At 40.1% G+C, this 14,103-nt stretch overlaps 1 protein-coding gene across 4 annotated transcripts in view; it reads right to left on the reverse strand.

Moving 5' to 3' along the window:
- Positions 1-6,369: 6,369 nt before the first annotated feature.
- Positions 6,370-14,103, reverse strand: part of rho-4 (rhomboid-4) — a 45,715-nt gene continuing 37,981 nt past the window's right edge. For 2 of the 4 annotated variants that reach the window (XM_089733951.1, XM_089733949.1), the window contains 4 exons: positions 12,093-12,297; positions 11,175-11,388; positions 9,015-9,165; positions 6,370-8,497 (listed from right to left, as the gene is read on the reverse strand). In XM_089733951.1, the coding sequence (XP_089590077.1) occupies positions 8,349-8,497; positions 9,015-9,165; positions 11,175-11,388; positions 12,093-12,297 (719 nt within the window). In that variant the 3' untranslated portion in view covers positions 6,370-8,348. Of the gene's footprint in view, positions 8,498-9,014; positions 9,166-11,174; positions 11,389-12,092; positions 12,334-14,103 lie in introns of all 4 variants that reach the window. The other 2 variants (XM_089733950.1, XM_089733948.1) reach the window with 1 other exon arrangement.

The raw sequence follows: 14,103 nt of genomic DNA on the forward strand, positions 1-14,103 counted from the left end.
GGGGTGTGCGTGTTTATCCGGGAGGATGTCTGCTGTCGTCGGCTTCGGGGCCTCGAGCAACGGGACCTGTCCCTCTTGTGGCTACGCGTGACTATGGGGGCTGTACCAGAGTCTACGCTTGCCTGTACAGGTCTCACAGCAGTGATGCGGGTCAGCTCTGTTTGAGCATGTACAAGAGGGGACTGACCGCGTGCTTGAGCAGTACCCATCTGCGGAGGTGGTGGTCCTTGGTGACTTTAACGCTCATCACCAGGAGTGGTTGGGGTCCAGAACCACTGACCTCCCGGGTCGGGCTGCCTACGATTTCGCCTTGTCCTACGGCCTCTCACAACTGGTGACACAGCCCACCCGTGTCCCAGACATTGAGGGGCACGAGCCTTCTTTGTTGGACCTTCTGCTGACCACTCACCCAGCTGGATACAGTGTGGTGGTCGACGCTCCACTTGGATCGTCTGATCACTGCCTTATCCGTGCTGCCATACCACTCTCTCGTCCTAGTCGTCGAACGACGACCGGGTTCGAAGAGTTTGGCGGTACAGGTCAGCAGACTGGGATGGATTGCGTGAATTTTACGCATCCTACCCATGGGGGCGGCTCTGCTTTTCCTCCGATGATCCTGACGTCTGTGCGGACCGACTTAAAGACGTGGTGCTTCAGGGAATGGAATTATTCATTCCTCTTCTGAGGTGCCCGTTGGGGGTCGCAGCAACCCTGGTATAATAAAGCCAGTAGGGATGCTGCACGCCTCAAGCGGTCTGCATACGTCGCATTTAATGCTAGGAGATGCCGGGATCCTGATATCTCGGAGAAAAGGCGGAAATTTAACGCCGCCTCTAGGTCCTATAAGAGGGCTATTGCCAAGGCGAAGTCGGAGCACGTTGCCAGAATTGGCGAGCGACTGAATAGCTATCCCTCTGGGAGCCGTGCTTTCTGGTCGCTAGCTAAGGCTGCAGAAGGTAACTTCTGCAGGTCTAGCCTTCCACCACTGCGTAAGTCCAATGACAGTCTGGCTCATAGTGCGAAGAGAAGGCTGACCTTCTGGTCAAGCTCTTTGCCTCATGCTCGACTTTGGATGACGGAGGAGCCACGCCGCCCAACATCTCCCGGTGTGACAGCTCCATGCCTGAGATTCGCATCACACAGCGTGCGGTCAGGCAGGAGCTTCGGCTTCTTGATGTTCATAAGTCGAGTGGGCCAGATTGCATCCCCGCAGTGGTTCTAAAAACATGCGCCCCTGAATGACACCCGCGCTAACGCGTCTATATCGCCTCTCGTACAATACCAACAGGGTTCCGTCTTCATGGAAGACTGCTCATGTCCACCCTATCCCCAAGAAGGGTGACCGGTCGGACCCTCGAATTACAGACCTATCGCGATAACTTCCTTGCTTTCCAAGGTGATGGAGCGAATCATTAACATCCAACTTCTTAGTATCTTGAGGATCGCCAGCTGATCAGTGACCGACAGTACGGTTTCCGTCAGGTCGCTCAGCTGGCGATCTTCTTGTATACCTCACACATAAATGGGCTGAAGCCTTGGAAAGCAAGGGCGAGGCTCTCGCTGTGAGCCTTGACATCGCGAAGGCCTTCGACAGGGTCTGGCATAGGGCACTTCTATCGAAGCTTCCAGCATACGGATCCCTGAGGGACTCTGCAAGTGGATCGCTAGCTTTTTGGATGGGCGGAGCATCGCAGTTGTCGTCGACGGCTGCTGCTCCGATACCATGACCATCAACGCTGGTGTTCCACAAGGTTCGGTGCTCTCCCCCACGCTTTTCATACCTGCATATCAATGACATGCTATCTATTGATGGCATGCATTGCTATGCGGATGACAGCACGGGGGATGCGCGATATATCGGCCATCAGAGTCTCTCTCGAGCGTTGTACATGAGAGGCGATTAAAACTTGTGTCTGAAGTGGAGAACTCTCTGGGGCGGTCTCCAAGTGGGGTGAACTGAATTCAGTTCAGTTCAACCCATTGAAGACACAGGTTTGCGCGTTCACTGCGAAGAAGGACCCTTTGTCATGGCGCCGGAATTTCAAGGAGTATCCCTGCAGCTTTCCGCGAGTATCGGGATTCTGGGGGTCGATATTTCGAGCGATGTCCAGTTTCGGAGTCATTTGGAAGGTAAAGCCAAATTGGCCTCTAAAATGTGGGAGTTCTCAACAGAGCGAAGCGGTATTTCACGCCTGGACAGAGACTTGCGCTTTATAAAGCGCAGGTCCGACCTCGCGTGGAGTACTGCTCTCACCTCTGGGCCGGGGCTCCCAAATACCAGCTACTTCCATTTGACTCCATACAGAAACGGGCCGTTCGGATGTCGATAGTCCTGCTCTCGCGGATCGCTTGGAACCTCTGGGTCTACGGAGGGACTTCGGTTCTCTCTGTGTTTTTACCGCATGGTCCATGGGAATGCTTGAGGAATATTCGAGATGATTCCCTCATCTCCTTTTATCATCGCACCTCCCGCCATCGGAGCAAAGTTCATCCATATTATCTGGAACCGCTGCGTTCATCGACAGTGCGTTTCCAAAGATTTTTTTGCCACGTACCATCCGGCTTTGGAATGAACTCCCCTCCACGGTGTTTCCGAGCGCTATGACATGTCCTTCTTCAAACGAGGCTTGCGGAGAGTCTTTATGGTAGGCAGCGGCTTGGCTCTGCCCTGGATGCTGACGTCCATGAGCGACGGTGACCATCACCATCAGGTGGGCCGTATGCTCGTCTGCCTACAAAGGCAATAAAAAAAAAAAAAAAAAAAAATTATATCTGATCAACACCAGGAATTAGTTAGTTCCCGAAGGCATCCAGCACAGATAAAAATAAAGCACCAAATTTCCCGGAAATGAGAAAAATATCAAATCTGGCACTTCGGAAACAGACCCTCAAAGTCAAAAAAATAAACCCTACTCGACCAGTTATTTGATAAAATAAAAGACAAGAACGTGTAATAAAATGTATTTATTCAATTGAATTTAAATGAAATATTTTCACAACACAATCACTGTACGTTTACATTTTAATTATTAAATATTAAACAGGAACTAAACATTAACAGTAGGTAGTTGCCAGAGCGCACAACGGGTTGCCATTAATGAATTATTATTTTCCAACTTTAACATTAATCAATTGAAATACAGAGCAACAGTAGATTTCTTTTGTTCTTCGCTATTGATCCTTAAATTGGTCCCTTAATGATTTGAGGAATTCAAAATATCTAAGGTTCTAATAAGACGAGTATAAACATTTTGTTTATTTAATGACTAATTTAAGGCCATAATGTTTACTAGTTTGATAGATTAGATACATACGTTAATAATAAATGTTGTTATTTAACCCATGACTGTCACTTGAGTAATTAAGTCGATTTCTGTTACAAGCTCTGGATTGTCCACTTTCTTACTTTCATTTTAATTATGACTAGCTGACCCGGCAGACTTCGCAGTGCCTCAATCGATAAATAAAAGACCTAAACTTTTGTATAAATAAACATAAACAACAAAGGAATCCGTCCGACACATCAAAGGAAAACAAAATTGTTATTTTTAGAGCATTTTCATATTTATCTACCTTTTAAACCTTCTCTGGACTTTCACAAACAATCAAGACCAAAATTAGCCAAATCGGTCCAGCCGTTCTAGAGTTTTAGCGAGACTAACGAACAGCAATTAATTTTTATAATATATAGATAGATTAGTCTTTTAGATCTCTTACAAATAGATAATACTCGGTATCTCGGATTCGTCTTGCCAGAGTCTACTAGATATTCCGGCGTCTTAATAACAGTGACCTACATAGCAGTCAAAGGATTAAATAATCCATTTATATTCTCGTTCATATTCAAGTTAATCTGTGGTCCACTCGCACACACACTCCACTGTTATTGTCACTCAATGTACGACAATTTTTAAATAACAATAAATCAATAACGTAGAACATCATACATGCTCAAATTAGACAACGAAGACCCATTTCTTTATTCCGTATAAAATAATTATCACTTATCTTTAAATATTGAACACATTTATTTACAGAGTAAACTTTGAACAATTTCACACACAGGTAGAAGAGGTACTTAAATAATGAATTGTAAATTTATTTATCCTGCATTCCTTAAGAGCACACATCGTTAATGTTCAATTGATAAATAATAATTATAATATAAGTAACCAAAGGTAATTAGCTGTTTGAATAAAACATTAAAATAATTTAAAATAAAAATACTGATAATTATAATTCACAACTTATATCAGTAGCGTTTTTTTTCAACTACCTTCATTTTTAGAGTACATTCACTATTGAAAGTTCTAATTGTGGTGATTTCTTCGAAACTGCTCGGTGCAACTAAGTATTCACACAGTACAAATGATTATTGAAATCTATACTAATATATAAGAGGAAAGATTTGTTTTGTTTGTATTGAATAGGCTCCGAAACTACTGAACCGATTTGAAAATTATTGACTGTTTGGAAACTACACTATCTCCGAGTGATATAGGCTATATTCTTTTTTTTTTTTAATTTGGAATCCTTACTAAAACTTCAATAATGTAACCAAAGGTGTAAAAAAATTACCTAAAATATTCTTTCCATCACGTGCGCTGCGAAAAATATTGTTGATAGAATAAATAAAATTACCTAAAATATCTTTCCATCACGTGCGCTGCGAAAAATATTGTTGATAGAATAAAATAATGTACTATAGAACACATTATTAGTTACAAAAGCCGGAGCGGGCCGCTAGTTATTAAATAAATATACGTATTTGAGTGACACGCCATCTATGACGAAATATACTCAAGGTGGAAATATACAGGCAGCCCCGCAGCAGGCCCCTGAAACTGCTATACTTTAAGACAAATTTTTCTTCTGTTGATGCTAATCATTACATAGTATAAACAAAGTCGCTTTCTCTGTCCCTATATCCCTATATATGTTTAAATCTTTAAAACTACGCAACGGATTTTGATGCGGTTTTTTTTAATAGATAGAATGATTGAAGAGGAAGGTTATATGTATAATAGCATCCATTAAATAGTGGAGAAATCAATAATAATTACAGTTTCCGAAGCGAAGCGAGGGTGGGTCGCTAGTACCAATGCTCCCAAACTATAGCTAAACGAAAAATACACCGGTTTGTAAAAACGTCTTCTGACGTGTTCTATGACAACAATCTTCTCTAAACCTACTCACAATACTTTACGCCAATAAGGCGCAGACGACAACAGACGTAAACAAACACACATTCGTTTTTTATATTCACTCCAACATATTATCTCAAACTACCAACTTACATTTCAAAATATAATTTACATACATAAATATAAATTACACAGATTAAAAACATCTCATCCTATCACAGAGCTACAGCTGAAAGATATGGTCTGGTTTGTGTTTAATCCTATAAATGTGGAAGACTGTTCACGGTCCGAACGATGATAAGTCACCAGAATTTAAAAGTAGCCCTAACTATCATCCATCTAGCATCACTCGAAATTTTCTATAGTCAAGAAGCTACGACAAACTCATCTGTGTATACACGGAGACTTCAGTTGATTCGAATATTCACCTACGTTTACAAAGAGAGTATTATTCTATTGGAAGGTTTTTTTTTGTTTTAATTTTTTTATTATTATTTCACAACGATGTTCAGAGTAAGTAACCAATGATATTAATTTTATTGATTTTCATGTTTGTAGTCGAGGCTAAGGAATTCTCGAGGTGAGATCTTAAAATAAGTGAACTATCCGTACTTAAAATGATAGCGTCTTACATTTGTGCGTGATGATATATTTTAATCACTAATTGCAGCGATGTTTTTTTTTATTGCATAGATGGGTGTAAGAGCTCACAGCCACCTGGTGTGATGTGGTTATTGGAGGCCATAGACATCTACAACGTAAATGCCGCCACCATCTTGGGATATAAGGTATCAGTATAGTTACAACGGCTGCCCCACCCTTCAAACGCATTATTGCTTCTCGGCAGATATAGGCAGGATGGTGGTACGGACTCACAAGAAGTCCTACCACCAGTAAGACGTGTGAAAGTGTCTAACTGGTATTAAATAGTTCCCGTAGCTGTGCGGTCACCTACCTTGAGACGTGAGGTGGAATTATCGATCGTGTAACAACTACCAAACCCTTCAAACCGAAACGCATTACTGCTTCACGGTAGAAATACGCAAGGTGGTGGTACCCACCCGTGCAGACTTACAAGACGCCTTACCGCCAGTGTTTCAACAATTATAAATTACACATTAAATTAATCGTGTAAATGCATAAAAAATACTGTAATAAGGCACGAAGATACCCCAGATAAGGCACTTTATATTACTGGATACGAGAACGAGCTAAAATCTACTTAGGCATTGCGAAAATCGCATATAAAAATTTGCGGGTAGTTTTGTTTTTTTATCTCTCCTCTACATTTTTTTCCTTTTTGTAACTTTCGAAATCTTTCACTAAAATTGAACACAACTTTTGTCGTATTCTTGGGTATTTTGAAAAAATTAGGGCCTTAGTCGAAAATTTGGGTTACTTCAAATTCACCCACTATGGTACTTTAACTCAAATACTCACATACTCTTAATAAAAACGAATCAAATCCCCAATCAACACCGTCCCAGTGAGCGATTAAGATCTTGATCCCTTCTCTTACATTCCCAAGATCTCCCCACGACTCTATTACCATCCGTGACATTGGACATATCCAAATTGTGCAATTGAATATGCTATTATCCCAAACAAACTTTTAACTCACTTCATCGCTATTAAGGCACTCTTTGATCTCAAAAACATTAATACTCCATTTCAACTAACATCAAATTTGAATATGGTAATCTTTAAAACATTTTTCTATCTGGCAATACTGAATACAAACGCGAACATCGTAAGGGCACTTTCTAAATTCGAAGTTCAATATAAGAATTCATAGTTTAAATTAAAATTGCACATAAATGCGTGTGCCTTAGAAATAAAAATTATAGTACATTTCACTTATGTAATAATAATAATTATATAATACATTTTTAAAGGTTTATGGCAACAACAAAAATACCGGATTACGGCATTTTTTCATTAATATACTAGTAAATAGAAAATTAACACTGAAAATTCTAACAATAACATTATTATTATGCTCAAATAAATATTTACAAGTACATTGGTATTGTGATAAAGCTAAAATTTACAAAAAAAAAAAAAAAACTGCTACTCTATTAAAATTGTATAGTTTTTGTTAATTTTTCCTTAGGCTGACTACGGACGCAATACGCTTCTTTGTTTCAAAACAATGATTGAAACTTCTCAATACATTAAATCTCATTTAGGCTGATTTTTGAACATCAGATAAAAATCATCATTAAGTGCATATCGACGCTTGAAAGGCAAACGTGATTAAGCGACAATAACTGCTTGTACATAAATGATAGGCAATAACCATATTCGATGCGCAAAAAAAAAAAATCTAGATTTACTAAAATCATTTCAATCCTACAGCTAGATTCGTTAAAATAGTTTTTTTTTCAGGTATTTCAACTTAAAATTAGTCTACTGTAAAGTTCACGCACTATCGCTTAGTCACGTTTGCCTTTCAAGCGTCGATATGTTCTATTGAATTTCGAAGATAGGACGCACTCACGACCCAGTCGGTGATAATCGGTCACCGAAGTCCATAGATATCAACAATGTAAATTCCACTGCCCCTTTCAGATATACGATCCAATTTTCAGTTTGAACAGCCCAACGGCTGCCCATTATTTACACCGAAGCATACTGACGACAGAAATAGAGGGGTGGTGGTACCTACCCGTGCGGACTCACAAGATGTCCTAGCACCAGTATATTATACTATTCTTGTTTTATTGCAATACAACTTTGTCTTTATTTGGTATAGTTCGCTCAATCATTTTTTCCCCCGATAATTCAAAAATCAGCATCAATCAATCGTTTTGTTGGTACAGTCCGCGACAATAGCGGTGTAACTTCGGCTGCATTTTCCCCACAAGTACTCACATCGCTATGCGAGCGTTCGGTACAATCGTTGCTCTTAGTATTAACACGAGCGCAGTTAAAGACTACCCACACTTTCATAAAATAGGTGTTATATATAATGCCGAAGAAAAGTAAAACAAGAAAGTCCACTGGAAGATACCTTCGCCGCGAGCCGTGCACCGAACCAAAACCGACCTTAATTTTAAAAGGCACATGATCGAAAATCTCTTAAACGATCTCGCATTTCTCGCGCGAAACTAACATACTCAAAATTATAAAAACGAGAACATGTAACAACTATTAACATTACAAAATCGTCCTTATCGTTGTTGAATTAAAGCTTGTATTGTCTTATATCACGAACCTCTCCGTCCAGAATATGTTGGCGAGTACCCCAGCGATCATTAGCGTGAAGTACAGGAGTATGGCCGCCCACCACAGGCGCCTCTCCCACTTCCTCTTCTCCAGATTCCTTAATACACCAATGCCAACCAGCAGACCTGAAATTGTTTTATATCTCTTCAAACGTGGATTCCTTAGTCTAAGAGTCCTTACTCTTAACGAAGCCATGTTGAAATCAATGAAAAACTCAATTGAAATATCAGCGCGCAATGTACTTTGCTGATTTGTATAGGTTAGACCGGTGTTTCCCAACCTTGTCTCTATGATGGACTCTAGGTCCAGGTCGTCATGAAGGTCCAAGTTCCTCTCGTACCACGGAGTTCCGACGGCTATCTTGCAAAAACGGGATTGTATGCCAACAACTATCGATGACGCTAACTAAGCTTTTTTTTAAATGCTTAGTTGGGTGGACGAGCTCACAGCCCACCTGGTGTTAAGTGGTTACTGGAGCCCATAGACATCTACAACGTAAATGCGCCACCCATCTTGAGATAAGTTCTAAGGTCTCAGTATAGTTACAACGGCTGTCCCACCCTTCAAACCGAAACGCATTACTGCTTCACGACAGAAATAGGCAGGGTGGTACCTACCCGTGCGGACTAAGCCATGAGTTACCTGCTATAGCGCCGGCCAGATGCGCCACGTAACCGATGTTCTGGGCCACGTGCCGCCAATACCGGTCGTACACCGCGGTGCCGATGTCCACAGCCGCCAGCAGCAGAAATACCAAGAGCTGGATGATCGCGAACTCCATCTCTGACCAGTTCTGTAATGGCAGACGAAACTCAGAAATCTGTATGAGGAGATCATATTTGGTCGCGGCCCGCCGGATCTTCTCAGTGGGCCGCGTTTGCGATCCGACGGTAGATTCAGCAAAGCGAATGTTAGCAAAAGTTCCAAGGTTGAGCCCCGTGAGCACGGCTACACATCCACTGAAGCTGGCCCCTCGAAGTTAACAGCAATAAGTAGACAAATAAAATAAGCAATGCACACATTCAACCCAATGAAGCATGCCTAAGTCATTAATAATATTACGAATTGGGACTAGATATATAAAAGCTCTCCACCAAAACCCTCAATTAAATTATTGCATTAATTAAAGCTAGACTTCATTATCACATTTCATCGCTTCCCTTTAAATATAAATCTTGTCTATACCATGCTTTTTTTGCAACTTTTCGACTGTATGTACAATGTTTCAGACCATTAAAAATGTGCCCCAGTTTTTCCTATTTGACAACAGATAGCATTACTACTGATTCTTAGGCCGAAAAATATTAGCAACCTAATGTTCACTGACATAGGTTTCTTTTTGAATGTGTCAAACCTGATATACAGGGTGTTAGAAAGAAACGAGTGAGAACTATAAGGTTTAATGGGCTAATCTAATAGATTGCCGCTTGTTCCCTCTAATGGCAGTTCGGTATTTTTTAATACGCTTTTATTAGCTTCAGACGTATGTATGTTAGTGCGTAACGGAATCTGTGAACATGATTTTGACCCCATTCAAAACGTCAGATTAACTGGAAATTTTGTATACATCCTAAGAACCGATGACAATTCAATAACAAAAAAAAAAAAATTCAACAAAAAAATTAAAAATACATAATAGTTTAAAAAAAACTAACAAAATACGCTTTTATAGAAAATCTAACTAAAAAATAGAAAATAAATTTTAATAAATTTGAATTAAAAAGTTTTATTACTTTTCATAGCTTCAGACGTATGTATAGGTATGTTAGTATGTAACGGAATCTGTGAACATGATTTTGACCCCATTCAAAACGTCAGATTAACTGGTAATTTGGTATAATCATTTTTAAATTAGATTAGCGGTTTTCATTTGTCAAAGGTGTGGTATGACGTATGCATCTCGTTTTTGACGTGGTATTTATTTACGTTTGAGGACCATATTCTTTTTTGTTTATAACGTTGACGCCGTGGCGGCTATCATAGCAGCTGTTATAAAAGAATTGAGGGATACCTGAACAGGTTTTTTTTTGGTCAGGAGGAAATCGCCGGACTTCCACCCTCCACTGTGGATGGAGGGCGGGGCATTTTTTTTTTATTGCTTAGATGGGTGGACGAGCTCACAGCCCACCTGGTGTTAAGTGGTTACTGGAGCCCATAGACATCCACAACGTAAATGCGCCACCCACCTTGAGATACAAGTTCTAAGGTCTCAAGTATAGTTACAACGGCTGCCCCACTCTTCAAACCGAAACGCATTACTGCTTCACGGCAGAAATAGGCAGGGTGGTGGTACTCACCCGCGTGGCCTCCAAAAGGTCCTACCACCAGTAATTACGCAAATTATAATTTTGCGGGTTTCATTTTTATTACACGATGTTATTCCTTCACCGTGGAAGTCAATCGTGAACATTTGTTGAGTACGTATTTCATTAGAAAAATTGGTACCCGCCTGCGGGATTCGAACACCGGTGCATCGCTTCAACACGAATGCACCGGACCTCTTATCCGTTAGGCCACGACGACTACCATGTTGGAGTTGAATCCAAACCTCGCTTGAGACAGAACTCATGAAAAGGCAAAGGGGGGAAAATGAAGCGTTTAGTGCCTAGCACATCTCTCCCATCACCCTCCCCCTCAACCTGAACAGGCTAAGGACTTTTTCAATATAACTTTGCATGTATACAAGTTTCGATGTCATTCGCTCGATCGAAGATCATCCCTTGTCAAAACATCAGCACTGTGGTCTCCATAACAGTCGAGCACTAGGTAACATTTTCGAGAAAACTAAAAAATACAACAAACCATTATGATCGTGGCGATGTGAGCTGCAATCAAAGCGTAGACGCCTCCGGAAGCACCGGCCAGATAGACTTTAGGATCCGTGAGGCTCGTGGCCAGAGAGCCGGCCGCCACGCCGGCCAGGTACACCAGGACCACGCGCCACCATCGATGCACCATCTCTAGAGGAACACCGAGGAACAGCTGCACCAGGAGATTTACTAGCAGATGGACTACGCTGAAATTAAACAAATTCATTTGCTAGATACTTGGTTTGGGGGTTATTTTATGATGTTGTTGGTGGCTTGGAGGTTGTTGGTGAGGACAAGTTTTATTATATGATAAAAACAATTATGATGTTGTTAAATTGGTTCCCAGTCACTGCAATGGCCGAAAATATTAATGACCCAACGGACAAGCCTTTTTAGCGGGTAGGTATCGCCACCCAGCCTATTTTTGCCATGGAGCGGTTATCTGTACTAATATTATAAAGAGAAAAGATTTGTTTGTTTGTTTGTATTGAATAGGCTCCGAAATTACTGAACCGATATGAAAAATCTTTCACTGTTTGGAAGCTACACTATTCCCGAGTGACATAGGGTATAACCTTTTTTGAAAAAAATTTGGGATGCCCTGCGAAAATGCCCTGCGATGATAGAATAAAATAATGTACTAAGACTTTGTAGAACACGTTATTATTTATAAAAAGTGTCGCGACAGCTATGTCTTACTATTGTAGTTATGCCGCAAAAAAGTTCTTTTATTTAAAAAAATAAAACAACGTCAAACATCGTTGAAATTTTTGTTAAAGATCCGAGCTGAGCCGGAGCTGGCCGCTAGTGCTTTACAAAACAAGATTCAAAACGTAGGAGATTTTTAAATATCATAGTCACGTGAAATTAAACCGATAATGTACTTTAAGAAAATATATTATGAACTTACCCAACGTGTACCAACATATACGTCAGGAAACGCCACGCTTCCTGTCTCTTGTGAGGATTGTAGATGAATATCTGGGCGATGGGCCCGTTGGCCTGCGTGTTCCCGTGCACGGCATCGTAAACAAAGAAGATGATCTCCACCAGAGATATGAAGATCATGCAGATGGCTGGAGGCCAGCAGCTGTACTCCTCCTCGTATGTCCCGTCTGAATACGTGAAGTAAGATTTGCTACGGGTTTGGGCTGAACGAAACACAAATAGGAATCTCGAGGACAGGATTTTCGGGGTTTGTGTGGTCATGATTTATTTGTTATACGTCATCACAAGTTTATTACAGCGGCCATTTTTAATTGGACCATTAACGACGTTATGCAATACGGGACAATTTATTTAATTTTATTTTATTTTATCAAACATTCATCGTTTTCGAACAGCATTATGCAATGAATAACAAATGATTGAGTCCCGCATATGGCAAGTTTGAGAGTACAATGAGATTAACACGTGTGCGGTGCACGCGTCGTTAGTGTGACAGACGAAGTTCACAGGACGCATTAATCGATCCAATGGTTCAGATGAAAAGGCAAATTGACGTTAATTTTCACGACACAACAAGAGGAGCGAGGGATCAAAAAACAAACAAAAAAAACACAAAAAAAAGCTTGTTAGTAGTTATTTTGGCGCTTACACTAATAAATAAAAATAATGGCAATTGTCTAGTATGTTTAATGGCTATCGTTGTATAGCAGCGGTCGGGGAACCGGGGTAAATTACCCCCAAATGGGATAAAATGAAATTTTGGGGGGTAAAAATGAAACTTTTGTAAGTAAAAAATATATGTTGAAGTGAAATTTCTTTAGAATCGTTAAATTTTATTATTGTATGTTATGTTATTGTTTTCTTTTCAAAATAATCTGGGGGGCTATAATATGAAAGATGCTAAAAAGAAGCGATTTCGTTTTTTTTTTCTTCGCCATGGGGTAATATCAACTTACACAAAAATATTTTGAGGTGATAATCAAAAAAGTTTCCCGACCGCTGTTGTATAGGAATCTAGATGTACTTTGAACGGTAAATTAATTATGGTGGAATTATCTTTAGGGAAGAGTTTATTTACAATTAAACCGTTCGTGAAAGTTGCCTTCCAATACAGAACAGTGTTTCCTAGAATCTAGATTAGATATTTTAGTTCCTCTAAGTTCAATATAAATTAGGAGACCTAAACCATAAATTATTGTACATTAGGAAAATTAAAAATAAATACCAACACCATAGTGATATTCTTAAGAACTAATGGCGATAAGCAAATTTCAGCAGTTTCCAAAAAGCCATAAAGAGTACTTTTGACAATGGATAAATGAAAAATGTGGGTGGCATTAAAAAAGCGTGATTGTAATGAGCGTATGCTTCATCCGTAACGTTAATACACAATTTACAATTATAAGTATGTGTGCTTTTCTTTAATACGACACTCAAATATAATTTTTGAATATTTACAATATACGTAACTGTGGCGGGTAGCCATCATACGACGCAAGATAATTGATAGATGCCTGAATCTCGCTTACGACATTTTCAAGATAAAGCGTATATATACAAGTTCCGAATAAAACATTCGGACCGTCGGTCTACCGAGCAATATCACCGCTCGGTGGAAGATCTTCCCTTTGTCGTAAGCCCCAAATAACCTTTTATCGAACTGAATAATTGAAAAATGTGTGGAACGAAAGACGTTGCTTTAGCATAAGGCCGAATTTACATTACGAAATTAGTGGCATGAAATTAATTTCGTGACATTAGTTTTACCAACAGTTTTACGTGTAATTTAACATTTTCGTAATGCATGCATTAATTTCATGAATGCAAATAAGTTTCGTGTCCTGCGCGATTTTTTGGTGAAATTAGTGTCATGCATCTAATTTCTAGCCCACTGAGTTTCTCAGTGGGTCGCGTTTCCGATCCGGTGGTAGATTCTGCGAAGCACTGCTCTTGCTAGGGTCAGTGTTAGCATC

The sequence above is a fragment of the Bombyx mandarina genome, chromosome 16 (genome assembly GCF_030267445.1).
Source record: "Bombyx mandarina strain Sakado chromosome 16, ASM3026744v2".
NCBI lineage: Eukaryota > Metazoa > Arthropoda > Insecta > Lepidoptera > Bombycidae > Bombyx > Bombyx mandarina.